Genomic DNA, 27,437 nt, shown 5'->3' with positions numbered 1-27,437 from the left:
TTTGGTTCGGCCACATTAGGAATACTGCATACAGTTCTGGTTGCCACATTAACAAAAGGATGAGGATGGTTTGGACAGGATGCAGAGGAGGCTCACCAGGATGTTGCCTGGTATGGAGGGCGCTAGCTATGGAGACAGGTTGGGTAGATTAGGGCTATTTTCATTAGAAAGACAGAGGTTGAGGAAGGACCTGAATGAGGTTTACAAAATCATGAGATATAGTCAGGGTGGATTCCAAGAAACTTTTTCCCCAGAGTGGGGGACTCAATTACTAGGGGTCATGAGTTCAATGTGAGAGGGGAAAGGTTTAAGGGAGATACGCGTGGAAAGTTCTTTACACAAAGAGTGGTGGGTTGCTAGCGGAGGTGATAGAGGCAGGCACGATAGCATCATCCAAGATGTATCTAGAGAGATATATGAATGGGCACGGAGCAGCGGGATACAGATCTTTGGAAAATAGGCAGCAGGTTTAGATAGAGGATCTGGATTAGCGCAGGCTTGCAGGGGCAAAGGACCTTTTCCTGTGCTGTAATGTTCTTTGTTCTTTGAATTAGGATATGGAGCACAAGCAGGGAAATTGAATTAAGGCAGAGATTGGTCAATGGTCTTGTTCATATTTTCATCCTTAAGGAATTGGGTTTCTATTGATCTTTTGAAAGGCTATGAGAATGTGGGTGGTTTAGCTGCCAATACGGATGTTGGGGAGGACAGGTGAGGGGTGACAGGCAGACTGCCACAATCTGACACCTGCAGACCACACAACAGCTTTGTTTCCACAAAATTTTCAGATCCAGCACCTACACCCAGGAGCATTGGGTCATCCAAGGATTGAGTACCATAATCTGCTCCAATGATACAGGGACCTGTCGGCCCCAAAGGATTCCCACACTGATCTGGGCAACATTTAGGTGGGGCACAGCTCCAGTTTCAATGCCCAGGTTATAGAGTCATAGAGATGTACAGTACAGACACAGATCCTTCAGTCCAACTTGTCCATGCCGACCAGATATCCCAACCCAATCTAGTCCCATTTACCAGCACCCAGCCCATATCCCTCCAAACACTTCCTGTTCATATACTCACCCAATGCCTTTTAAATGTTGTAATTGTACCAGCCTCCACCACTTCCTCTGGCAGCTCATTCCATACATGCACCACCCTCTGCGTGAAAAAGTTTCCCTTTAGGTCCCTTTTATATCTTTCCCCTCTCACTCTAAACCTATGCCCTCTCGTTCTGGACTCCCCCACCCCAGGGAAAAGACTTTGTCTATTTACTGTATCCGTGCCCCTCATAATTTTGTAAACTTCTATAAGGTCACCCCTCAGCCTCCAATACTCCAGGGAAAATAAGCCCCAGCCTATTCAGCCTCTCCCTGTAGCTCAAATCCTCCAACCCTGGCAACATCCTTGTAAATCTTTTCTGAACCCTTTCAGGTTTCACAACATCCTTCAGATAGGAAGGAGACCAGAACTGCACGCAATATTCCAAAAGTGGTCAAACCACTCTCCTGTACAGCCACAATATGACCTCCTAACTCCTAACTGTAGACAGTGAGGTCTGCAGATGCTGGAAGTCAGAGTTGAGCGTGTGGTGTTGGTATAGCACAGCAGGTCAGGCAGCATCCGAGGTGCAGGAAAATCCAATGTTTCCGGCCAGAGCCCTTCGTCAGGAAGAGGGAGTTCCTAATTCCGATACTCAATGCCCTGACCAATAAAGGAAAGCATACCATACACCTTTTTCATTATCCTATCAACTGAGATTCCACTTTCAAGGGGCTATGAACCTGCACTCCCAGGTCTCTTCATTCAGCAACACTAGGACCTTACCATTAAGCATATCCTACCCTGATTTGCCTTTCGAAAATGCAGCACCTCACATTTATCTAAACTAAACTTCACCTGCCACTCCTCGGCCCATTGTGCAGTGTTGGGTTGCTGGGCCCACTGCTTGTGTTAGTGGGGCCCTGATGAGTGACGGTATTACTGTCTGAAGTGGAGCTCTATGTGAGGAAGGGGCCAGCCGGTAAGACTGATCCTCTGCTCGCCCTGTGCTCAGCATTCCTGCCACAGGCACCATCCCGCGGTTGGAGGTAGTCCAGGCTCTTCCAGCTTCTGCCCGTTGACTGCACGGAGGTTCCTGTGGGTTTTGGTTTGGAAGGGGAAGCTCTGTTAGTGTCCCCCTTCCCCTGGTTTGCTGCATTGATTGGGACGGTGTGTCAGAGTCCCGTTAGATCCGAGCTTGCGATCTATCCCAGGGCAGTTCCTGCCTTTTTATCTGTAAGCGAGCCCAGCCCATAATAGACACTTATCTAATGCTTGGCAGAGCTTAGCAGTGAACACACCCACTCGCTGCTGTCTCTCTCTCTCTTCCCCCCCGTGTCTGACGCCCAAGGCCTGTGTGTGTGTACTGCCTGGATGATCAGCTCCCACACAGAGCCCCCGTTGTGGGTCAGAGGGAACCGGAGTTTACACAGTGAGTACACCTATCGCCCCAGTTTGCTGCCTCACGCTGTGCGGGGTTCGCTGCTCGGATTACTGCAACACACGCCGCTCTGGCTCAATCCTCGCAGTGTGTGTGCCAGCCTCAGATAGCAGAGAAAAACAGCTCCATTCTGCAGCCAGGCATTGATCCCTTGGGGGGGGGGGGGGGGTGGAGCTTTTTTTTCTGGAAGTGTCACAGTGTCCTGAGAAACACAGCCTGTGGAAAGACACAGAGACATATCTAACAGGAGAGACTTGGAGCAGACCCTGTCCCTGTGCTCACTCTGTTGGCCCAGACTCGGGCCCCGACGCTGCTTCCCCCACCGCAAGCCCGCTCAGGGAGCACAGGAAACAGAGGGTTCACGGAGCCACACTTCAGTGAGAGTCAGTGTGTGTGGGACTGTATCCCAGTGAGAGTCAGTGTGTGTGTGGGACTGTATCCCAGTGAGAGTCTGTGTGTGTGTGTGTGGGACTGTATCCCAGTGTGTGTGTGTGTGTGTGTGGGACTGTATCCCAGTGAGTGTGTGTGTGGGACTGTATCCCAGTGAGTGTGTGTGTGTGTGGGACTGTATCCCAGTGAGTGAGTGTGTGTGTGTGTGTGTGGGACTGTATCCCAGTGAGAGTCTGTCTGTGTGTGTGTGTGGGACTGTATCCCAGTGAGAGTCTGTCTCTGTGTGTGTGTGGGACTGTATCCCAGTGAGAATCAGATGAATTTGCCGGAGACCCCTTGGGAATGACCAATCATAATATGATAGAATTCTTTATCAAGATGGAGAATTGAGGTAGTTTGATTCTAAGATAAGAGTCCTGAATCTTAAGAAGGGAAACTGCGATGGTATGAGGCATGAGTTGGGTATGATGTAGGGTATTGAAAGGGATAACACTGGATAGGCAATGGCAAACATTCAAAGAGAGAATGGGTGAACTGCAAAAATTGTTTATTCCTGTGTGGTGTAAGCATACAAAGAGAGCAGTGGCCATACCACATCTTATAAATACAAAAAAGATACACAAAATTGGCAAAAAATAAGGTCTGAGGATTGGGAACAGTTTTGAAGTCGGCAAAGAAGAACCAAGAGATTGATTAAGCTTGGTTAGTTGCAGGAAGGATGTTCCTGATGTTGCAAAGTCCAGGACCAAGGCTCATAGTTTAAGGCTATGAGCTAAATCTTAGGGAACTAAAGTGATGAAAAATTTCTTCATCAGGGAGTAGTAATTCCGTCAAATTCAGTACCATAGAAAGTGGTTGAGACCAAAACATTGTGTTTTCAAGAAGGAGATAGGTATAGCTATTGTGACTAAACAGATAAAGGGATTTTGAGGGGATGGACATGAATTGAATTGATTGTCAAGTGTACTGAGGCACAGTGAAAAGCTTTGTCTTGTGAGCAACACAGGCAGATCAGAGTTAAGTAGCATAGATAAATAAATAAAAGGTAAACAATGGCAAAAACCAAAACACAGGTACAGGTGAATGTTAACAGTTTGTGAGTCCATTCAGTATTCTAACAACAGTAGGGTAGAAACTGTTTTGAAACCAGCTGGTGCATGTGTTCAGGCTTCTGTACCTTCTCTCAGATGGTTGAGGTTGTAGAAAAACATTCTCAGGGTGGGATGGATCTTTGAGAATGCTGGTGGCCTTTCCTTGACAGTGAGCCTGGTAGATGGATTCTATAGATGGGAGGTTGGCCTTTGTGATTGTCCGGGCTGAGTTTACTACTCTCTTTAACCATCTCCGATCTTGAATGGTGCAGTTGCCATACCCAGGTAGTGATACATCCAGACAGAATGTTCTCGATGGTGCACCCATAAAAGTTGGCACGGGTATTCACCGTCATGCCAAATTTCCTCAGCTGCCTGAGGAAGAGTCGATGTTGTTGGGCCTTTGTAATCAGTGCGTCCACATGAAGAGTCCAAGAAAGCTTGTTGTGGATGACCAACTCCCAAGGCACTCTCTACTAGTTCCACCTCTATGCTGTTAATGTGTAGGGGGGGGGGGCAGGTGAAGGCAGAACTAAGGTATTGAGCATGGTGATCAGCCACAATCATATTGAGTGGCAGAGCAGGCTAGAGTGTTTGAATAGCCTTATTCCTCCGACTGGCTTCAATGTTGTTGTGTTTCTATATGTATGGGACACCTAACCCAGTGAGAGTCTGTGTGTGTGTGGGACTGTTCCCCTGTGTGTGTGTGAGTGTTTGTGTGTGTGTGTGTGTGTGTGGTGGGTGGGGGGGGGGGGGGGGGAGGAAAGGAGGGAAAGGAAGGGGGGGGGGGGAAAGGGGGGGGACTGTTCCCCAGTGAGAGTCAGTATGTATGTGGGACACCTAACCCAATGAGAGTCAGTGTGTGTGGCACTGAACCCCAGTGAGAATCAGGGGAATCCATACCCCAATGAGAGTTGGTTTTTATGGAAACCGAGCACAGGAAGGGTTAGTTTGTGCAGGACCTTTGCCTCAGTGAGAGACAGTGTGTGTGACCTGAACCCAAAGATGTGCAAGCCAGGTGAATTGACCATGCTAAGTTGCCCGTCGTGTTAGGTGCATCAGTCAGTGGGAAATGGGTCTGGGTGGGTTACTCTTCGGAAGGTCGGTGTGCACTGGTTGGGCCGAAGGGCCTGTTTCCACACTGTAGGGAATCTAATCTAATCAAAAACCCCAGAGAGAGCAAGTATGTGTTGAAGCCATACCACAGTAAGAGTTAGTTTGTGTGGGATCTGTATCCCAGTGAGAGTCAAATGTGTGTGAGACCATTGCCCCAGTTAGAGTCATAGAGCAGTACAGCACGGGAACAGGCCCTTCAGGCCCAACGTCTCTACACTGACCATGATGCCATTTTAAACTAATCCCATCTGCCTGCAGGTGGTCTGTATCCCAGTATTCTCTGCCTGTTCATGTGTCAGTCTAGATGTCTCTGAAACATTACTTTTGCTTCTACCAGCCCTCCTGCCAGTGCGTTCCAGGCACCTACTACCCTGTGTAAAAAAACATGCCTCACCCATCTCCTTTAACTTGCCTTGCCCCCCCCCCCCCCTCATCTTAAGCCTATGCTTGCAAGTATTTGAAGTTTTTACTCTGGGAAAAAGACTCTGACTGTCCACTCTATCCATGCCTCTCATAATGTTAACACTCTATCAGATTGCTCCTCAGCCTCTGACGTTCTTGTGATAACAATCTAAGTTTGTCCAAACTCTCCAATCCAGGCAATGTCCTGGTAAACTTCTTTCGCACCCTCTCCACAGCCCTCCTATAGTGTGGTGACCAGAATTACATACAATACTTGAAACGTGGCCTCACTAAAGTCTTATACGACTGCAGCATGACTTGCTATCTTTTATGCTCAATGTCCCAACTGATGCCACAACTGATGCTTGTGTTGCTATTTTCAGGGAACTATGGACTTGCACCCCCAAGATCCCTCTTTACATCAGCCTCCTATGGGGCCTGCCAGCTACTGTATGTTCTCTTCTTGCATTTGACCTCCCAAAATGCTCATCCAGATTAAACTCCACCTGCCATTTCTCTGCCCAACTTTCCAACTAATCTAAATCTTGCTCTATGCTTTGACAACCTTTATCACTATCTACACTTCCATTATTTTCATGTAATCTTTTCCAACTTCCTAGACCACCTACATTTTCATCCATATCATTTATATGTATTACAAACAGAGGTCCCAGCACTGATACTTGTGGAATACTATGGGGATGGTATGGTGGCTCAGTGGTTAGCACTGCAGCCTCACAACGCCAGGGACCCGGGTTCAATTCCTCCCTCGGTCTGTGTGGCGTTTGCACGTTCTCCCCGTGTCTGCGTGGGTTTCTTCCGGGTGCTCCGGTTTCTTCCCATAGTCCAAAGATGTGTAGGTCAGGTGAATTGGCCATACTAAATTGCCCATAGTGTTAGGTGCATTAGTCAGAGAGAAATGTGTCTGGGTGGGTTACTCTTCGGAGGGTCGGCATGGACTGGTTGGGCCGAAGGGCCTGTTTCCATACTGTAGGGAATGTAATCTAATCTAAAAAAACCATGGTCACGGACCTCCAGTCAGAAAAACATCCCTCCACCACTACCTTGGTCTTCTGTGACCAAGGCAATTTTGTATCCAACTTGCCAACTCACCATGGATCCCATGTGACTTAGTCTTTTGGATCAGTCTATCATGAGGGACCTTGTCAAATTCTGTATTAAAAGTCCCATGTAGACAACATCAACTGCTCTATCCTCATAAATCATCTATGTCACATCCTTAAAAAAACTCAATCAAATTGGTGAGACATGGCCTCTGCACTCAAAGTCATGCTGGTTACCCCTTGTAAGTCCATTCTTTTCTGATAGAGGAATATAGGAAGTAGGAATGGGAGTAGGCAATTCAGCCCTTCAAACCCACCCTACTGTTTAACATGATCATGGCTAACATTATCCTGGCCTGAACTCCACCTTCCTGCCTAATCCTCATAGCCCTTTATCCTGTTTTTCATCAGAAACATCTCTATTTCTTTTCTAAATCTGTTGATTGGAAATGAGTTCCATAGATTCACAACCCTCTGGAAGAAGTAGTTTCTTCTGATCACAGTTTTGAACCGACCTCCTCTCACTCTATAGCTATGCCCTCTTGTTTGAGACTGTCCCACAAGGAGAAGCATCTGCTCAACGTCCAGCTTATCAATCCTCTTTAGCATCTTGTATACCTTAATCATATCCTCCCTCATTCTTCTGAACTTGAGCGAATATTCAGCTGCTCCTCATATGGCAGCCTTTTCATCCCTGGAATCAATCTGGTGAACTGCTTCCATTGCCATTACATCCTTCCTCAAGTAAGGAGACCAGAACTGGTCACAGTACTCCAGGTGTGGTCTCATCAATGTCTTATAAAATTGTAACAACACTTTTTTTAGTCTTATAATCCAGTCCTTTTGTAATAAATGCAGGATTCCATTTGCCTTATTATATAATGCATCTGCATACCTACTCCCTGTGATTCATGCACAATGATTCTCAGATCCCTCTGCACAGAAGCCTCCCATTTTGAATCTGCTTCCCATTTAAATAATAATTTGCCCTTTTGTTTTACCAGCCAAAATGGACAACCTCACACTAAACACCCACATTAAACACCACCTGCCAGGTTCTGCATCATTCTCCTAGTCCATCAATATCCATCTGTAAATTCTTTATCTCCTCATCACTGCCTGCTTTCCTATTTTAGTATCATCTGCCAACTTAATAATATTACACTCTGTCCCTGCTTACAGATCACTTACCTAATGCATGTAAATCCTGTCACTGAGAATATTCTCCAGTAATTATTCTACTACTGATGTAAAGATCACCAGCCTATAATTTCCTGGATTATCCCTTCTTAAATAAAGGAATGACATTGGCTATTCTCCAGTCTTCTGGGACCTCACCTATGGCTAAAGTGGATAGGAAGATCTCTGCCAAGGCCTGAGCAATCTCAACCCTTCCTTCCCTCAGTATTCTGGGATAGATCCCATCAGGCCCTAGGGGCTTACCTGCCTTAATGTTTTTCAAGGCACCCAATAACACCTCCTCCTTAATATCGAATGTCAGCATACCACTCCCTAATCTTACCGTGCCATCCATGTTCTTCTTTTTGGTGAATACCGATGTGAAGTATTTGCTGGCTCTACTTTCCTCCTTTGTCCTTGTGTGGGCCTACCTTTTCTCCAACTACCTTCTTGCTCCTAATACATGTGTAAAATGCCTTGGGATTCTCCTTAAATTCAAGTGCCCAGGACGGGTGGCTCAGTGGTTAGTACTACAGCACCAGGGACCTGGGTTCAGTTCCATCCTCAGGTGACAGACTGTGTGGAATTTGTATGTTCTCCCTGTGTCTGTGTGGGTTTCCTCCAGGTGCACTGAAGATAGTGTTTTGGCCATGCTAAACTGCCTAGTGTCCAAGGATGTGCAGGCTAAATGGATTAGCCATGGGAAATGTATGGTTACAGGGATAGGGAGTATGATGCTGTTTGGAGGGTCAGCATGGACTCGATGGGATAAATGGTCTGCTTCCATGCTGTAGGGATTCTACAGTTTCATGACCTGCTTCCTTTATACTCATCAAGGGCCTTGTCTGATCTCAGTTTGCTGAAACTTCCATGCGCTTTCTTTTTTATTAGCTAAACATCCAATATCTTATGCCATCCAGAGTTCCAAAATATTTCCGTTCTTATCTTTCATCCAGATTGGAACATGCTGATCCTGAACTCTGATCAACAGCCCATTAAAAAACTCCTGCATGTCAGATATGGATTTACCCTCAAACAGCTACTTCATACCTGATTTCTCCAGTTCCTCCTTAATACTGTTATAATTATCCTTCCCAGAATTTAGCACTTGCACTTGATGGATTTATTCTTATCTATAAACCACCTAAAACTTAAGGAATTATGATCACTATTTCCAAAATGCTCCCCTGCTGAATCTTCAATCACCTGGCCAGGCTCCTTCCCTGGTTGGACTATCTACATATTGTTTCACAAAGCACTTGACAAAGTCTGACCCATCCAAGCCCCTGGCACTAATCCAGTCCCAGTCAATATTGGGGAAGTTAAAATCACCCACTACAACATGTCTTTCCATGATCTGCTTACACATCTGTGATTCTATTTCTGCCTGGCTATTCGGAGAACTATAGTATAAACCCATCATAGTGATTACACCTTTCATATTCCTGAGTTCTGCCAATATGGCCTCACTGGATGAGCCCTCCAGCATGTCCACTCTTAGCGCAGCTGTGACATTTTCCTTAATCAGTAATGCAACCCCCTCACCCCTTTTACATGCCTCTCTATCACACCCTAAATATTTAAATGCTGGAACATTGAGCTGCTAAACCTGCCCTTTTCTCAACCAGGTTTCTGTAATAGTAACATTGTAGTAACATTGAACTAATCCAGGTCCTAAACTCATCTGGTTTACCTAATATACTCCTTGCTTTGAAATAAATACACTTTGTTAAGCTGGCCTTGTCTTTTCTTCCTATCAGACTGACTTAACCTTTTCCTCCTCCTTCATCGATCCACAGTGTGTGTGGGACTGTATCCCAGTGTGAGTCACTGTGTGTGTGTGTGTGGGACTGTACCCCAGTGTGAGTCACTGTGTGTGTGTGTGGGACTGTACCCCAGTGTGAGTCACTGTGTGTGTGTGTAGGACTGTACCCCAGTGTGAGTCACTGTGTGTGTGTGTGGGACTGTACCCCAGTGTGAGTCACTGTGTGTGTGTGGGACTGTACCCCAGTGTGAGTCACTGCGTGTGTGTGGGACTGTACCCCAGTGTGAGTCACTGTGTGTGTAGGACTGAAAGGAGGTACTCGAGAGTAGAGAAAACTGGATTACTCCTGGTGCTGCGAGCTAGTGAGGGTAGGAATAAGAGGATCGAGCAGATGAATGAGTGGCTGAGGAGCTGGTGTGTGAGAGAAGGGTTCAAATTTTTGGATCATTGGGATCTGTTCTGAGGTAGAAGTGACCTGTACAAGAAGGACGGATTGCACCTGAATTGGAAGGGGACTAATATATTGGCGGGGGGGTTTGCAAGAGCTGCTCAGGAGGATTTAACCTAGTAATGTGGTGGGGGAAAGGAGGTGGGGATAGGGTGGGACACAGGGAGATATAGTGAGGAAAGAGATCAATCCGAGACTGGTACAGTTGAGAAAAGAAGTGAGTCAAACAAACAGTCAGGGACAAAGCGGAGAACAAGGTAGGACTGATAAATTAAACTGCATTTATTTCAATGAAAGAGGCCTAAAAGGAAAGGCAGATTAACTCGGGGATGGTTAGGAAAAAGGGACTGGGATATCGTAGCAATTACAGAAATGTGGCTCAGGGATGGACAGGACTGGCAGCTTAATATTCCAGGATACAAATGCGACAGGAAGGACGGGGCAGGGGGGGCAAGAGAGGAATGAGGCATTTTTGATAAAGGATAGTATTACAGTTGTACTTAGGGAAGATATTCCTGCAGTGAGAGTCTGTGTGTGTGTGTGTGTGGGATTGTACCCCAGTGAGAGTCAGTGTGTGTGTGGGACTATACCCTAGTGAGAGCCAGCATGTGTGTGTGGGACTATACCCTAGTGAGAGCCAGCATGTGTGTGTGGGACTATACCCTAGTGAGAGCCAGCATGTGTGTGTGGGACTATACCCTAGTGAGAGCCAGCATGTGTGTGTGGGACTATACCCTAGTGAGAGCCAGCATGTGTGTGTGGGACTATACCCTAGTGAGAGCCAGCATGTGTGTGTGGGACTATACCCTAGTGAGAGCCAGCATGTGTGTGTGGGACTTGTCCCTAGTGAGAGCCAGTGTGTGTGTTGGGACTGTATCCCAGGAGCTTCTGTAAAGTGTGCCATTTGTAATTTGACTGTTCTGGCAATGTTTTTGCTTTGATATGTCTGGCCAACTTTGCCCAACATGCAGGAGCGTGAGGTCTTTCTGGACATCCCAAATTCACCTCAATGTCAATCTCTCCATCTGTGCCCCTTTGATTCCCTTTTTTTTTGATTCCCCACAGTGTGGAAACAGGCCCTACGGTCCAACAAGTCCACACCGACCCTCCGAAGAGTAACCTACCCAGACCCATTTCCCTCTGACTAATGCACCGAATACTATGGGTAATTTAGCATGACCAATTCACCCTAATCTGCACATCTTTGGACTGTGGGAGGAAATCAGAGCACCTGGAGGAAACCCACACAGACACGGGGAGAATGTGCAAACTCCACACAGACAGCCGCCCCAGGCTGGAATCGAACCCAGGTCCCTGGTACTGTGAGGCAGCAGTGCTAAGCACTGAGCCACCGTGCCGCCCCACGGTGCTTTGAATATGGTCAGAGCACGGAGCCTGGCTGATATTTCTGCTGCTAGCTCACCGGATCATGGTCAACCAGAGCTCAATTTCAGCGCTGTTGTGTTGAGATTATCCAAGAGAGAGCTGAGAGCATTGGGCACACTCTGATTCTCGTCCAGCCCGTGAGGCCGAATATCTGACTGGGTACTTCTCTCCTGGTTTCTGGGTCTCGGCATTAGTCTTGGCAGCTCTTTCCCGCCCCCTTGGGGCTTATTATTGGACTCAGCAATTCAGTACTGATCTGTATGGCTCAGTACTAGACTGGTTGGTCCTCCTGTGGTCCTGTAGAGCTCAATATCAACATGGACGGTTCACTCTCAGTCTTAGGGGGAGGATAATCTGCTCAGCAGTAGAAATAATGAAACTGAATCGTGGTGTGTTTACACAGCTAAGTCTGGAAGCAAGGCTGAAACCCGACTCAGGGACTTGAACTGCCTGCTCTGTCACTGCTGAATCAGGTCAATTGCTGGCTTTGTGACTAATCTTGAAAAGGGAGTGTTGTGGGCAAGTGGGGTATGTGTCCCTGTTAAGGGCACAGAATGAATGAGCCCTGAAAATGGTCTGTGGGTCCACATTACTGGATCTTGCCATCGGTATGAAATATTCCTTTAAGACTGAACCAGAAACGATACGGATTTCTGGCCCTTCGCAGGAGTCAGTATTTCGATGTTTCTGGAAAGGGCACAAAGCTTTGTCTCTTTCTGCAGCTTTGTGGATATTGCAGGGCTGAATTTTTCTGGCAAGTTGACAATGTGGCAGATGGAGACAGGGTTAGAGACTTGTGTATAATGGGGAATGTCGTGTAATGGAATGCTGTGCTGCAGTGAATTTAAAGGAGATCCATCGTTAGCAAAGAAATCCTGTGCCGTTCTGCACTAATCATGAATATGGAGGTGTAGCTGATCCCTCTCCCCTCCCCCTCTCTTTCAGGCTGAATCTGTGTGGGAATAGCTGAGCATCAGTACCAGTGCAGTGTAACAAGCCCCTGCACAACTCATCAGGAGAACCCGATCAAGCTGCAGCAGCGATGGAGACAGTGGTTAGTGGAGAGCACAGTCTGTGTGTCGACCAAGATAGGGACAATAAACCAGCACCGGGCCTCCCCGAGGTGAACGAGAATGGAGTTGGGGTAACCGCAGCAACACAGTTTGGGGCAGCAAACCAAGCGACTAAAGGTCAGTGAAGAAAAAGGGGCTTTGTTATGAATTGGTTTTCTTTCTCAGATGGGAGGAAGCAGCAGAGTTAAGCACAGATGGCTCAGGGCGTTGCTGCAGCCAGTGCTGGAATATTCTAGCAAATACTGACATATATGCCAGGGCTGCAGTTGCTACAATTTTTTCAGAATGAGCTTTTGTGTGCAATTGGTCGCAGCTTTGAAATGCTTTTCCTGCAGATTAATGCTGCTAAAGCATCCTCAAACAGATGGAACCAATTTAGACAGAGCTAATTCTGTAACCCTTAGTGACCTGCTCTCTGGTTTGAAAAGCTTCAATTACATCGAGAGAATCCACTCGAGAAAGGACCTTTTGGTTTTCTTGTTCCAGTGCAAGACATCCCCACAACCGACAAAACCGAAGGTGATTCTCTTGCCGTGGCTTTGTGCAGCCATTGTGCCCCACCCCAGCTCGTACATAGTGGAGAGGGAAACGCAGAAAAGGTTCACCATTGCTGTATGTTACAGACAGTGGCAGGCACCTGTCCACCAAGTCAGAACTCAGCTTTTTATCACAAATCAATTGTCTGTATTAAAAAGGGGTTCCTCTGTCAGCTCACAGAAGCCCCAGGGATGGGTTGTCTCTTCTACCTCACGCAGTCACATTTTCACATCCAGAACACCATCAGATTTCAGGTCTGAGAGCAGTGGAGTGGGGTTGGGTTTATGTGTGATCATGTCATATATGTGACAGCAAGTCGAAAGCTTGTTTTACACCTCCTGTCCCATTGCAACTTATGATGAACCCGAAAGAAAGTTGGGATCTGACTTATATCTCCTTGTACCCTGACCTAAGATCATTACTACAACCACCAACTAACAATATCATGCAAGAGCACAAGCAGTAGCTTCAAACAATTGGGCCGAATGGCTTGGTTCCATACTGTAGTTTTAGATTTTGTTTATTTATCATCATGTGTATCTTATTGCAAAATACAATGAAAAGTGTTCCATAATGTTACCACTCTCTGACACCATCTTAAAAACACAGAAAAATAACTAAAAGATGGACTATAAATGCAGAAAAATGAAGAAATCAAGAGAATGTCCACTTTGACAGTTGTTCTTGTTGTGTGTTCTGTTATGGGGCTGGTGACCAGGCACAAATCTCCTTCATCATGCCACCCCTGAAACGCAAGCTGCCCACTCTTCAGTGCCATCTCCCCTCCACTGACCCCCTTGTCGCTGAGAGTCCTCGATGGACCTCGCCAATGCAGGTGCCACCAATGCCGCTGGCTACTGCACCGTCCCAAACTCACCTCCACCACCATCAACGTGAGTCCACTCAGGGCCCACCTCGCCAACACAGCCGCTGCTGATGCTGCCGGGTCTTGTACCAGGCCCCAACCTGTCACGGCCTCTGCCATCTCCGTGAATCTGCACCGGCCATAGATGGTGTTGGGAACCCCAGGCCGGCCTCCCACCTCGCTGTCATGGGTCCACGATGTTGGGCAGACTTGCCGCTGCCAACACTGTCACTGCAACGGAATTCTTCACCAAGAGGTAAGTGAAACAAAAGAGAAAGAAGAAGAAACAGGAAAAGAGGAAAACAGAAGGATAACTGGCAGAAGGGTGAGGCCCCGGCTCGGGAGCCCTACTTCATCACTACCTGACCGGATATTACCGGTATCATAATCACCCATTAGGGTCCGACAGAACCATCACCACTGTCTGTTTGCTCAATAAAAGCATACATCAACTGCCATGGAGTTTGCCCTCACCAGTCAGCGTGTGCTCACCTATCTGGACAATTTATTCACCCAGGGGAATTGCCTGGGCTCACAGAAGCCCAAGAACATGCCGTTCAACTCAACAGCTCCATGCTTCACCTGAACATCCTCCAATCCTTCTTCATCACATTCCTCTCATTGCTCAGTATCTAACTCAATCAATGGATCTTTTTATTGATTCTTTCCTTAAGTCTTTATGCAGCTTTGACTTAAAACTATGTTTGCCTTTTGTCTCTCTTTTCTTCCTAAGGCAGCAGGTTCCACGTTCTCACTACTTGCTGAGTAAAAATATTTTTAATTAGTTTCTTATTATATTTATTAGCATCTTATACTTATAACCCCTGGTACTTGGTTTCTTCCACAAGAGGAAACATCAGTTCTACATCTACCTTATTGAACTCTTCAAAACTTTAAAAGCCTCTGTATGGTTCCCCCTAGGTTTTCTCTATAACAGAGTTGCAGCCTCTTCAGTTTTCCCTGATCAGTAAAGCCTCACTTTTGTGACATTTTTCAAAATCATTTATACAACATCTCCAATACTCTGCATCCTCTTAATGATGTGGAAATGAGAACTGTTCCTGGTACTACAACTATAGTCCAATCATATTCTGATATGAATGTAATGTACTTTCTTTGCTTTTCAATGCCTTTTAGAACTAAACATTTTTTCCTTTTAAATAGCTTTATTAACCCGAATCACAATCAGTAGTTAACAATCCTAGTGACACTCAGGAGTATGTGACTTCCTTATTCTCTCTGTTATACAGACGGTCATCTGCCAATTGCATGCCCATTCTGAAAGTTTATCAATCTTGTCTTTGAATCTTTTGCAGTTCTCCTTTGCATAAATTATTGCGTCAAATTTAGTGCTGATTTGCAAATTTTGAAATTGTGGTTCCACTTCTCAAGTCCAGTGGAACAGATCTGAATTATTGTTGCAGAACTTCTTCAACTGATCTGTTGCTTCTTAATTCACTCACACAGGATGTGGGTGTCAGACCTGCATTTATTGTCCATCCCTAATTACCCTGGAGAAAGACCTACCTCCACGAATCGCTGCAGATTCGGAAGGGACATTGGCATAGTTCCAAGCCAGGATGGTATGTGGCTTGTAGGTGGTGGGTTTGTTTTTTAAAAATCCCTTCGGTGTGGAAACAGGCCCTTTGGCCCAACTAATCCACACCAACCCTTCGAAAAGTATCCCATCCAGACCCATTCCCCCTCCCCCTAATGCACCTAACCTACAATCACTGTGGGCAATTTAGCATGGCCAATTTACTTGACCCGTACATCTTTGGATTGTGGGAGGAAACCAGAGCACCCGGAGGAAACCCACGCAGACACGGGGAAAATGTGCAAACTCCACACAGTCAGTTGCCTGAAGCAGGAATTGAACCCAGGTCCCTGGTGCTGTGAGGCAGCAGTGCTAAACATGAGCCACTGTGCCATCCCAAATATTTTCCCATGTGTCAACTGCCCTTGTCCTTCACCGAGTCATTGGCTTAGAAGCTGCTACCTAAGCAGCCTTGGTGAGCTACTACAATGCGCCTTGTAATTTATCCACACATTGCTACTACTGTACATTTGGTAGTGGAGAATGTGAATGTTTAGGTAATGTACGGTAAACTTATCAAGTGAGCTGATTTCTCCTGGATGGTGTCAAGCTTCTTGAATGGAGAGTGTTCATCACCCTTCTGACTTATGTCTTATAGATGGTAGATAGGCTTTGGGAAGTCAGGAGGTGAATTACAGTTATGGACCAGGCCAGACTCTCTCAAAGCATTTCAAGAAGGCAGCCCAGACCCTAACGTTTCTCGTTGCTTTAAGCAGGTGTAACACAGATATTCCAGGAGAGATGCAGCTGGCCCTGACCACTCGGTTTTAAACAAAACCGTGTTTACTTAATCATGAACAAAAGAGAACAGATTATAGAATAACATTGCAACTAATGATGCTGTTACAAATACTTGCAACATGCCCAAAATCACCCCCTTGGCAAAAAAAAAGGTAAATTCAAACACAGGTCGTTACAGAAGAGAGATTGTAGAGAGAGAAAGAGGATCAGCATGGAGCTGCTTCTTTGGGTCCAGCAGTTTGTCTGGGTTCCCAGCTAAGACTTGACCCATACCTGCAAAACATCCAGACTACAAAAAACAAAACAAACCAGAGAAAAGCTAAGCTGGGAGAACTGGCCACTCCCCTTTCATTGTACAAGTATTTTATTAAAAACTTAAAAGCTTCTTCACGAAGATAAACCCAGACATATTGGAACCTCTGCCTTTACGACCACTAAGAAAAAACCCAACGACAACATAACCATGTTAATGGAGCAGCATTGTCACGTTACTCACTGCAAGCTTCCTAGCCTCTGACCTGCTCTTTTACCCACAGTACTTTTTATGGTCAGTCTAGTTCAGTGTTTGCTCAATCATTACCCCAGTATGTTGACAGTGGAGTATTCAGCAAAGGTGATGTCATTGAATATCAAGAGCAGGTCGTTAAATTCTCTCTTGTGGGATAGGGTCTTTGACTGGCACTTTTATGGCAGAAATGTTACTTTCCACATGTCAGCCTAAACCTGAACATTATCTCAAATTTTGCTGCACAAAGGCAGGGTCTTTACATTATTTGAAAAAGTTGCAAAAGGTGCTGAACATTGAAATTTGCACGATGAACATCCCCAATCCTCACCTTATGATAGAGGGACGGCCATGATTAAACAACTGAAGGTGGTTGGGCTGAGGACACTTATCTGAGGACCTCCTGAAGAGATATCCTGGAGCCGAGATAACTCACCTGTAATAACCACAGCCATGTTCCTGTGATAGGTGTGGCTCCAACCGGTGGAGAGTTTTGCTGCATTTAGTCAAAAGCTCCTTAATGCCAAGGGCAGTTGCTGTCACCTCTCCTCTCTCCACCAGTGTTTGTGTCGTAGAAATTATTACACTGATCTGATTACTAATTGAGTTAATGTTAACGGTTCAGATAAATGCCGCAGTAATTGTTTTATTGATTTAGGTTAGTGCTATAATCTTGCAGTAATTATACTGATCTGGATTAGTGTGCTAGATTCCATTGTATATCTGGATTAGTGTTTTAGAGTACTGCTCTGGATTAACTCCCTCGAATTAATTATATTCATTTGAATTAATAATCAAGATAGTTTAACCTGAAAGACCTATTATGGATTTAAAACTGAGCCAGATAAGTGACAAATTTCTCTGGTATTTTGAATGATATATATCCACTTTCAGATTCTTCTCCTGTGTCAGATGAGCCTGTTTCAGATGCTTCTGATGTAAAGAGTACACCATCTTCAGAAGGTAAGTGCCTTCCTTTCTCCGTATAATAGAAACAATTGCCTCCTAAAGAGTGGTTTAAACCTACTGCAAAGTCCAGAAAGTCCTGGGATGAAAACAGAATGCTGGAGAAACTTAGCAGATCAGGCAGAGTTAACATTTCAGGTTGACGCATTTTATTGGGATCTTCTGATTTCTTTTCCCAAAACCAGAACAACTATACATCTAGTGCACCCCACGTTTACATTCATACAATTCAACATTGACATCAGTGCATTAGTCATCATGTTCAGTATTGATTTGATCTGACACTAAAATTACATCAGATTCTCTGAACTATCAACTCTAATATGTTTCAATATTAACAAGATCAGTTTCAATATCTAAACAAATCACTTATCACAATTATGTGGCAATCTAACTGCCTTAAACTCAGCAAAAAAAAAACTCCAGAAAATTGCATTCATTAATAAATAAATTAGCATGGGAACTCTTGTAAGGCAAGGGCAGTCTCCCTGCTTCCAGACGTGAAGCTCTGGGTTAGAGCCTGATACCAAGAAGTGTTGGTAGGGTGGTTCATATGGCCAAGCAGTTTGATTGCCAGCCTGTTAATCTTTTCAGTGCAGGCAGTGACAGGGGAAGAGTCTCCTAGTCAGCTATCCCACTGAAGATCACTGCAGCACTTTGCCCATAAATGTGGACCATCCAATAGGAGTTGATGGCCCAACCCTCAAAGTGAGGATGGAAGAAAAGGCAGACAGAGCCTAAATAGACATTCACTGTGCTCCACACTAACAAGGGAAATGTCCATTAAACTTTGATCTCTTTACATCCCGATGTTCCTTCTCTAGTATGTTAATTCTATATTCCATTGTGCCCAAAGCTGCATTGGATTGTAGTGTAGAATCAGGTATTACCATAGGAGCAGACTAGACAGATTGAGAGGAGAGAGGCAGGATTACAATGCAGTTATGTAAAGGTAAGGTTGGTAAACTACTAGCAAAAATGTGCATGGGGTTTTGATGTGGTGACAATAACAGAAAAATATCTTAAAAATAGTGAGGACTGAATCTTTTATATTCAAGGGTAGAACATGGTCAGAAAAGAGAGTTAAGGAGAAAGACAGTGAGGCAATAGGACTGATTAGGGTAGACACTAGCACTGGAAAGACAAAATGCCCTTGAGGGAGAGCAAAGGCAGAAAAAACAAATTGCTGGAGAAACTCAGCAGGTCTGGCAGAGTTAATGTTTTGGGTCCAGGGATCCTTGTTCAGAACTAGGCAGAATCTGTTTGGTGAGAGCTGAGAAACAAAAATGATCAGGTTTATCTGGGGAGATAGACATCCAAAGGTGGAGAAATAAATCATCAGTGAAATGACCAAGATACGCAAGACAAAGAGGGTTACCTCAATTACAATAGGATCTTGACCAGATGGGCCAATGGGCTGAGAAGTGGCAGATGGAGTTTAATTCAGATAAATGTGAGGTGCTGCATTTTGGGAAAGGAAATCTTATCAGGACTTATACACTTAATGGTAAGGTTCTGGATTAGTGGTGCTGGAAGAGCACAGCAGTTCAGGCAGCAACCAAGTAGCTTCGAAATCGACATTTCGGGCAAAAGCCCTTCATCAGGAATAAAGCTCCTTTTACTTAATGGTAAGGTCCTAGGGAGTGTTGCTAAACAAAGAGACCTTGGAGTGCAGGTTGGTAGCCCCTTGAAAGTGGAGTTGCAGTGAAGAAGGCATTTGGTATGCTTTCCTTTATTGGTCAGAGTATTGAGTACAGGAGTTGGGATGTCATGTTGCAGCTGTACAGGACATTAGTTAGGCCACTGTTGGAATATTGCGTGCAGTTCTGGTCTCCTTCCTATCGGAAAGATGTTGTGAAACTTGAAAGGGTTCTGAAAAGATTTACAAGGATGATGCCAGGGTTGGAGGATTTTAGCTGTAGGGAGAGGCTGAACAGGCTGGGGCTGTTTTCCCTGGAGGTTGGAGGCTGAAGGGTGACCTTATAGATGTTTACAAAATTATGAGGGGCATGGATAGGACAAAGTCTTTTCCCTGGGGTGAGGGAGTCCAGAACTAGAGGGCATAGGTTTAAGTTGAGAGGGGAAAGATATAAAAGAGACCTAAGGGGCAACGTTTTCATGCAGAGGGTGGTACGTGTATGGAATGAGTGCCAGAGGATGTGGTGAAGGCTGGTACAATTGCAACATTTAAGAGGCATTTGGATGGGTATATGAATAGGAAGGGTTTGGAGGGATATGGGCCGGGTGCTGGCAGGTAGGACTAGATTGTGTTGGAATATTTGGTTGGCATGGATGGGTTGGACCGAACGGTCTGTTTCCATGCTGTACATCTCTATGACTCTAAGTATAGAGTGATGAAATTGTTATTATTTAATTACCCAAATTATTGTTAGAATAAAGCATAGTTGGGCGGGTTGAGAATTAGGTTCAGTATTTCCTTGATGAGTATTTGCTGAACCCAGTGAGGAAGGAGTGTCTGGTGTGGGGGATTGAAGTATCTGAAGGGGGACAAGTTTCGATGGGAGAACATTTGGAGAAGAGTATTCATTATATCACTTAGTTTTGATTCGTAATGGAGAAGTGCAAGAAACTTACAAGGTAGAGCTTCTAAATTGAAAGATTAATTTTAATAGGATGATGAGGAGCCCTAGCCAGGGAAAATTACTTCAAATGTTTGTGAAGAAAACTAATAGATCAACGGTTGATCTTTGAGGAGGTGGTGTTTCAGGCACAGATTGTGTAAATGTCAAAGGTCAGGGGATCAAACGCAGAACTCATTGTTGCATAAGGGAGATTGAGAATATAATGAACCCAAATAAAAGGGTGTATGAGGCATATCAGGTGAATTCTCCAAACAATAATAACCAGGTGTGAGTGTGAGAATAGAATGGCGGTCTGCATTGAAGGGAACCCAACATCTTCCTCCAGTAGGCAGGAAGTCAGCAAGTGGGAAGAGGCAAACACAGGGTCTCAGGGATATAGATCATGCTAAATCAAGGCTGGAATGCGAAGGCACTCCACTGGAGTATGTTCCCTTTGTATCTTATGGCTGTTCAGTGCATCCTCCACAACCTTTGGTTCTTGAGTGTGGGCCTTGTTTATCCCACTACTCCGCAGTGAGTCCTTTCCATAAACTGCTGAACTAACTGTGTCTCTAAATATTACTGTTTGTCCAGATTCCTGGTATGGCTTTCTGTATATTCCACTGGTCCTTATTGTGTCCCTTACATGCACTACACTCCCTCATGTGCCTTGCCTATACTCCACTGTTTCCCAGCTCACCCCTCTATATACCCTAATGTTCTCCAGTATGTTCCTCCCTGTGTTTTGAACCAGTGTAATGTCACACTGGTTGCCCGTGACATTACACTGTTACCCAGAACAGCTCATTAAACTTGCAATTTCAAAATCTAACCTTTGATCCTCCATTTGCCATAACACTTTGCAGCTCCTGATTTACTCAGTTTTGCTCTCACCTTCATCTCTGATGCTCTAAGAACACAGCCAAACGATGAACCTCTCCAAATCTAGCTGTTCCCCTTAGTGTGGGCCTTAACTCTGCCCTTTAAAAACAAAGGATACAAACCTGAACAAACGTGACAGAGCAATTGTTGACCATCCACTTCCGCATTTAACTGGATCCCATTGGGTCCTCCTCCCATGCGCTGGAGTCGGAGCAACTGAAGATAATTCACAGGTTTTTTTCCTCTGCTGTAAACCAACTTTCATTTTGTTTAATTTGATGGAACATGGGAATAATCGGCTGGCCAGCATTTATTGCCCATTCCGAGTTGCCCTTGAGAAGATGGTGGTGAGCTTCCTTCTTGATTGGTGCAGTCCCTATGTTGTAGGTGGACTCACAATGCTGGTGGGAGGGAATACCAAGATTCGGATCCACTAAAGGAAGGGTGATATATTTCCAAGTCAGGATGGTGAGTAGCTTGGAGGGAAACTTGATGGTGATATTTTCATGTATTTGCTGGCATTGTCTCACTAGGTCTGTAGTGGTTGTGAGTTTGGAAATTGATGTCTAAGGAACTTTGGTGAGTTTCTGCATTGCATCTTGTAGATAGTGGCAGTAATGCATACGGAGTGTCAGTTGAGGAGGGAGCGGATGTTTGTGGATATGCCAATCAGGCTGCTGCTTTATCCTGGCTATGGGGAGTATTCCATCACACTCCTGACTTGCACCTTTCAGATGGTGGGCTGGCTTTGGGGAGTCAGGAAGTGAGTTACTCACTATAATATTCCTCACCTGTGACTTGCCCTTGTCGCCAGTGTGTTGGTGTGGGTAATCCAGTTCAGTTTCAGGTCAGTGGTAACTCTTGATGTTGATAATAGGGGATTCAGTTGAACGTAAAAGAGCAATAGCTCAAATCTTTCTTATTGCAGATGGTCATTTCCTGGCATCTGTGTGGCGCAAATGTTACTTGCCACTTGTCCAGATCTTGTAACTATGCCACATCAGGCCTTATGATGGAGGGAAGGTTGTTGATGAAGGTGCTGAAGATGGTTGGGTCTAGGGCACTACCGTGAGGAACTCCTGCAGAGACATGCTGAAGCTGAGACTGCCTAGAACAATAGCTATCTATGTCTCAGGTATGACCCAAACAGCAGAGAGTTTTCCTCTGATTATATTTGATTCTAGTTTTATTAGAGCTCCTTATTGCTGCCCTTAGCGAATATGGCCTTGATGTGAAGGACAGATACACTCACTTCTCTTCTGGAATTCAGCTCTTTTGTCCATGCTTGAACCAAGGCTGTAGTGAGGCCAGGAACCCAAATGGACTGTCAGGGTGCAGTTGTTGAGCAGGTGCTTTTTGATAGCATTGATGATCTAGAGTAGACCCAATTGGATGGTAATTGGCCGGGTGGGTTTGTCCTGCTTTTTATGTACAGGACATACCATGGGCAATTTTCCACATTGTCGGGTAGCTGCCAGTGTTGTAGCTGTAGTGAAACAGCTTGGCTAGGGGAGCAGCAAGTTCTGGAGCACAAGTCTTCAGTAACATTGCTGGAATGTTGTTAGGGCCCATAGCCTTTGCAGTATTCAGTGCCCCCCAACTATTTCTTGATAGCATGTGGTGTGAATCAAATTGTCTGAATACTTGTATCTTTGATGCTGGGGACCATTGGAGGACACCAAGATGGATCATCCCCTTAGTACTGATGTGCTGGGCTCTTCCATCATCAAGGACCGGAATATCTGTGGAGCTTCCTCCTTCAGTGAATTTATTTGTCCACCGTCACTCATGACTGAATGTGACAGGACTGCAGAACTTAGATCTGATCTGTTGGATGTGTGATCACTTAGATCTATCTTAAGCTGCTTGGTACACATGTAGTCCTGTTTGTCTTGACCAGGTTGGCACCTCATCTTCAGGTATGCCTGGTGCTGCTCCTGGCATGCCCTCTTGCACTCTCCATTGAACCAGGGTCGATCCCTTGGCTTGATGGTAATAATAGAGTAAGGGTCAGGGGCAATGAGGTTGCAGATTGTATTGAATAAAATTCTGCTGCAGCCAATGGCCCACAGTGCCTCGGATGCTCAGTCATGAATTGTTAGATATCTACCCTATTTAGCATCGTGGTCAGTCCACATTGGAGGCAGGATTATGGCTCCACAGGACTGTGCAGTCCTGGATGCTGGATAAGCTGCATGAGAATTTGGGATCAGTGTAGGATGTAATAGAACTGGTGTCAACAATCAGATAATGGGCATCACGTAGGTGAGAAATAGAAGGAAACCAAGGACAGTCTTACCAATGCTGTCATGGATCTGCAGCCAGCAGAGACTGGCAAGGATGGTGTCAAGTAAGCTCTCCCCTTTTCTTGGTTCCCTCACTACCCACTGCTGACCCAAACTAGTAGCAAAAACAGAAATTGCTGGAAAAGCTCAGCAGATCTGGCAGAATCTGTTAAACATGTCAGGTCGAGTGACCTTTCCTCAGAACTTAAGAACCAGTCCAGTAGCTATGTCCTTGAGGATCCAACCGACTGAGTTAGTATTGATGCTGCTTACCCACTCCTGGTGATGTCCCCCAAGTCTGCTCAACTTGTCCTGTCGATGGGACGGGACATACCTCAGGATGGTGAGAGTGTTGCCTGAGACATAGTCATTCTCAAGAAAAATTACCGTGTAGCTGTTTTTTAATTGACAGTGGAAAAGCTCTCCCAGTTTTGATACAAGCTTTCATTTGTTAGTAAGAATGACATTGCAGGACTAATAGGGTGGATTTGCTGTTATGGTTTCCAATGCTTTAGCCGATGTCTAATGTTTTGTCTGGACTAATTTTGTTTATCAGATTTTGTAAATGGTTTCATGCAACTGAATGTGTTGCTGAGCCATTTCAGAAAGCAGTTCAGAGTCAATGATATTGCTGTGGATCTGGAGACGTGTAGGCTAGACCAGGTAAGGTCAGCAGATTTCCTTCCCTAAAGGGCATTTGTGAACTGATTTTGTGGTTATCACCAGACTAGCCTTTTATTCCAGATTGATTAATTGAATTTCACCATCTGCTGTAATGAGATTGGAACTACATCTTATACTACATCACTGTCTTCCCTTGATCATTTACACTGGATGTCCTCTCCACTTTTGGACTAGTGACTAACTCTGGTGACTTTCAACTGTCTGTCCTTGGTTTCCTTCTATTTCTCATCTACATGATGCCCATTATCTGAGTGTTGCCAGCACCCAGCTTTATTACATCCTCCACTAGTACCAAGTTCTCAGCTTATCCAGCATCCAGGACTGTATCAATTGAAATTTCCTGCAATTTAAAGACGAAAAGCAAGTTTTCCATTCTTGCTCCAAAATCTGTTGATTGTATAAGGTATAAGATCTGAAGGGGTTAATGTTCATGTTACATTGGTTCCACTCATTCTGCTGATGTTACATACATGCTGGCGTGGAGTCAGTGAGTTCTACTGTAGCTTTGAGAGGAAGTGGAGAGACCAGCTAACTAATATCCTAGTAATTCTGCCAGACTTAGTGGTTTTATGCAGTAAACCTTAGCATTATCTAAGAGTAACGCCTGTTCTGCAGATATTCTATGCTGGTATCTCTGTACCACTAAGCACTAGATGGAGGAAAAAGGAGCATTATTGGCAACAGGGTACCTCAGACAAACTCTTACTCAGTACCAAGGACTGATAGAGATGGCAACTATTACAAAGTATGAGCTTTGAGCTCTGTGAGAGTGTTGCACCATTCCCTAGCCACTGACTTCACTCCTGTCGCTGGAAAGACTCTAAGTCTAACCCAGTCTAGTCATAACCTTGGGGTCAGATTTGATGAGACTTTGCTAAGGCCACCAATTTCCACTCTGTAATATCAGCTTTGCTCCTGTTCTGGCTTGTGTTGCTGAAATCCTCATGGACTATCCCAATTCACTCCTGAGCTTCCTGCCCATTCAACCCCCGCTAAGTTTCAGTTTGTCTAAATTGTGCTGTCCATTCCTGATGTTGCACTGAGTCCTGTTGCCCTGTCACCCCTTTGCTCACTGGCCTGGATTGGCTACTGATGAAGCAGTATCTTGATTTGAAACTTCAGGTGCCTGTTTTCAAATTGCTGCATGGTCTTATCCATCCCCATTTCTATAACCTCCACAAGGCCACAACCCTTCAAGATGTCATCAAATTCTACACTCTTCAATATCAGTCTCTGTCTTTCTAACTCAATTCGTTTTGCTTGAGATCCTCCTTAAAACATACCTGTTTGACCAAAGATGTGGTCATTTTCTCATGTTTCCCAATGGGTTTTGGTGTTATACTCTGTCTTGTAATGTTCCTATGAAGTCCCAGCTGACTAGAGGGCTTCTCCAAATCATTGTGTTCCCCAGGACATTTCTGTATGGAGTGCTGTTCAGCAATGCTCCTTCTGTACCTGACTGTTCCCTAGTGTGTCTCTGTAAATCACAATGTTCCCAAATATATTCCCGAATATCCCATTGTTCACAATTCTGTCCTATCCATATGTGCTCCCATTGTGTCCCAGTTTGTCCCCCAGTGTGCCTGTTCCTTCTGTGACACCTTGATACCCAGTTTGTCCTCTCTATTTCTCACTCTTCTCCAGATTATCTCTTCCTTGTTTTTCACACTTCCTAGTGTGACACTTCTGTCCTGTCCCCAACACTGTCTCCTCTATATCCCACTGTTCTGACTCCATCCCTTATGTATGTAACACTATCCCCACTATATCCCATTTCTCCACAGTTTGTCTTTGCCATATTCCCCATTGATCCATGCTGTATCCTCTTAATACTTATGGTGAGCAGTCCTGTAGTTATCTAGAACTGTGACAGGGACTTTATCTTTACCTTCCTCCTTGCATTCCATCGATAATATTCTGATCCCCACTGTGGCTCCAATGTTTCTTACTGTTTGTCCTCTATACATCTAATTGTCTTCTCTATGTTGTGTCTATATATCCCTCCTACCTGGCATGTTCTCCTAGAATGTTCTAACAACACTCACCATTCCCCAACATGACCTTTCTACATTCCACTAGTGCTCATTGTACCCCTCTCAATGCATCCCACATTCCCAGTGTTTCTCCTCTTTTCCCACTGTTTCCATGTGTCCACTCCATATCCCGCAGTTTTACAAAGTATTCCAATTCTCCTGCAGGTTGGCTGGAATATGTTCCTGCTGTATACCCTGTTGTTTTCCCAGGGTGTTTCCTCAAAATCTCACTCCTCCACAATGCTTCCCTATTTACACTCCAGTTTCTCAGTGTACTACTGCATCACACCATTTCCCAGAGTATTTCCCCAGAACCAACCCCAGTAGGTTGCCATCCCTACAATCCCATTATTCACCAATGCATCTATGCTACATTCCACCATTTCTTACTGCAACCATGTACGTCATGCTGTCTCCAACTGTGTTTCCTCCACAGATCTCACCATTCCCTAGTGTGTCACATCTAGATCTCACCATTCCCTTGAGTACCCCATCTTTATCTTACTGCATTCCATGAAAAATACCCTGCTGTTCCTTCATATCCCAGTATGCCCTGTCTTAACCCAGTGTTCTCTAGTGCAAATCCTCCATGTACCACTTTTCCATTGTGACTCCTCGGCATCCTATTGTTCGCCAGTATGTTCACTGTAAATCCATAGCTGTCTCCCCTTCCAGTTTGCATCCACCTTCACTCGGATGGTCCTTCTTAAATTGCACTGTTCCCCATTTTATTAGCTTTTCCTCATTGCTCCCTCTATGTCCTTATGTCGCTCAGTGTATTCTATGCTCCTACACTGCAGGCTTTCTGCCCTTTGCCTCCCACCTTGAACGTCCTTGAATGTGATTTGGAGGAGCCGGTGTTGGACTGGAGTGTGCAAAGTTAAAAATCATACAACACCAGGTTATAGTCCAACAGGTTTATTTGGAAGCACTAGCTTTTGGAGCACTGCTCCTTCATCAGGTGGATGATGAAGGAGCAACCACTTGACAAAGAAGCAGCGCTCTGAAAGCTAGTTGGACTATAACCTGGTGTTGTGTAATTTTTATTCTTGAAGGTGACCCTTAATGAGCTGCTGTCCCTCACTGTGACCCCTCTAGTTTCTGTGCCCATGTATCGGCTGTATATACCACTCACAGAACAATGCTTAAAATGTACAGGGGCCACCCTCAAAATACCAAAATCATCCAGGAGATGTCACTCAGAGCAGCCAGTCACCCATGTGATTAGAATCGCCTCTCCCTGCTCCTAATTCCTATGTTTCAATGAAATATTAGAAAGCTGTAGTTCCAATCAAAGGCCAGGTCTCCTCTGTGCTTGTTGTTGACAGGAGAGAAGCAAGCTGTGATTGGAGGGCAGCTAGATA

At 45.1% G+C, this 27,437-nt stretch overlaps 1 protein-coding gene across 10 annotated transcripts in view; it reads left to right on the top strand.

Moving 5' to 3' along the window:
- Positions 1 to 2,162: 2,162 nt before the first annotated feature.
- LOC140465927 (uncharacterized) overlaps positions 2,163 to 27,437 on the top strand; it is a 96,543-nt gene continuing 71,268 nt past the window's right edge. For 5 of the 10 annotated variants that reach the window (XM_072561897.1, XM_072561901.1, XM_072561900.1 and 2 more), the window contains exons 1-3: positions 2,174 to 2,473; positions 12,269 to 12,513; positions 17,536 to 17,604. In XM_072561897.1, the coding sequence (XP_072417998.1) occupies positions 12,366 to 12,513; positions 17,536 to 17,604 (217 nt within the window). In that variant the 5' untranslated portion in view covers positions 2,174 to 2,473; positions 12,269 to 12,365. Of the gene's footprint in view, positions 2,474 to 11,647; positions 11,797 to 11,912; positions 11,932 to 12,268; positions 12,514 to 17,535; positions 17,605 to 27,437 lie in introns of those variants that run through there. The other 5 variants (XM_072561899.1, XM_072561894.1, XM_072561898.1 and 2 more) reach the window with 5 other exon arrangements.

Source organism: Chiloscyllium punctatum, chromosome 42 (genome assembly GCF_047496795.1).
Source record: "Chiloscyllium punctatum isolate Juve2018m chromosome 42, sChiPun1.3, whole genome shotgun sequence".
Lineage (NCBI taxonomy): Eukaryota > Metazoa > Chordata > Chondrichthyes > Orectolobiformes > Hemiscylliidae > Chiloscyllium > Chiloscyllium punctatum.
Note: the sequence above shows the minus strand (reverse complement) of the source record. Positions and strands in the feature narration are given on the sequence as shown.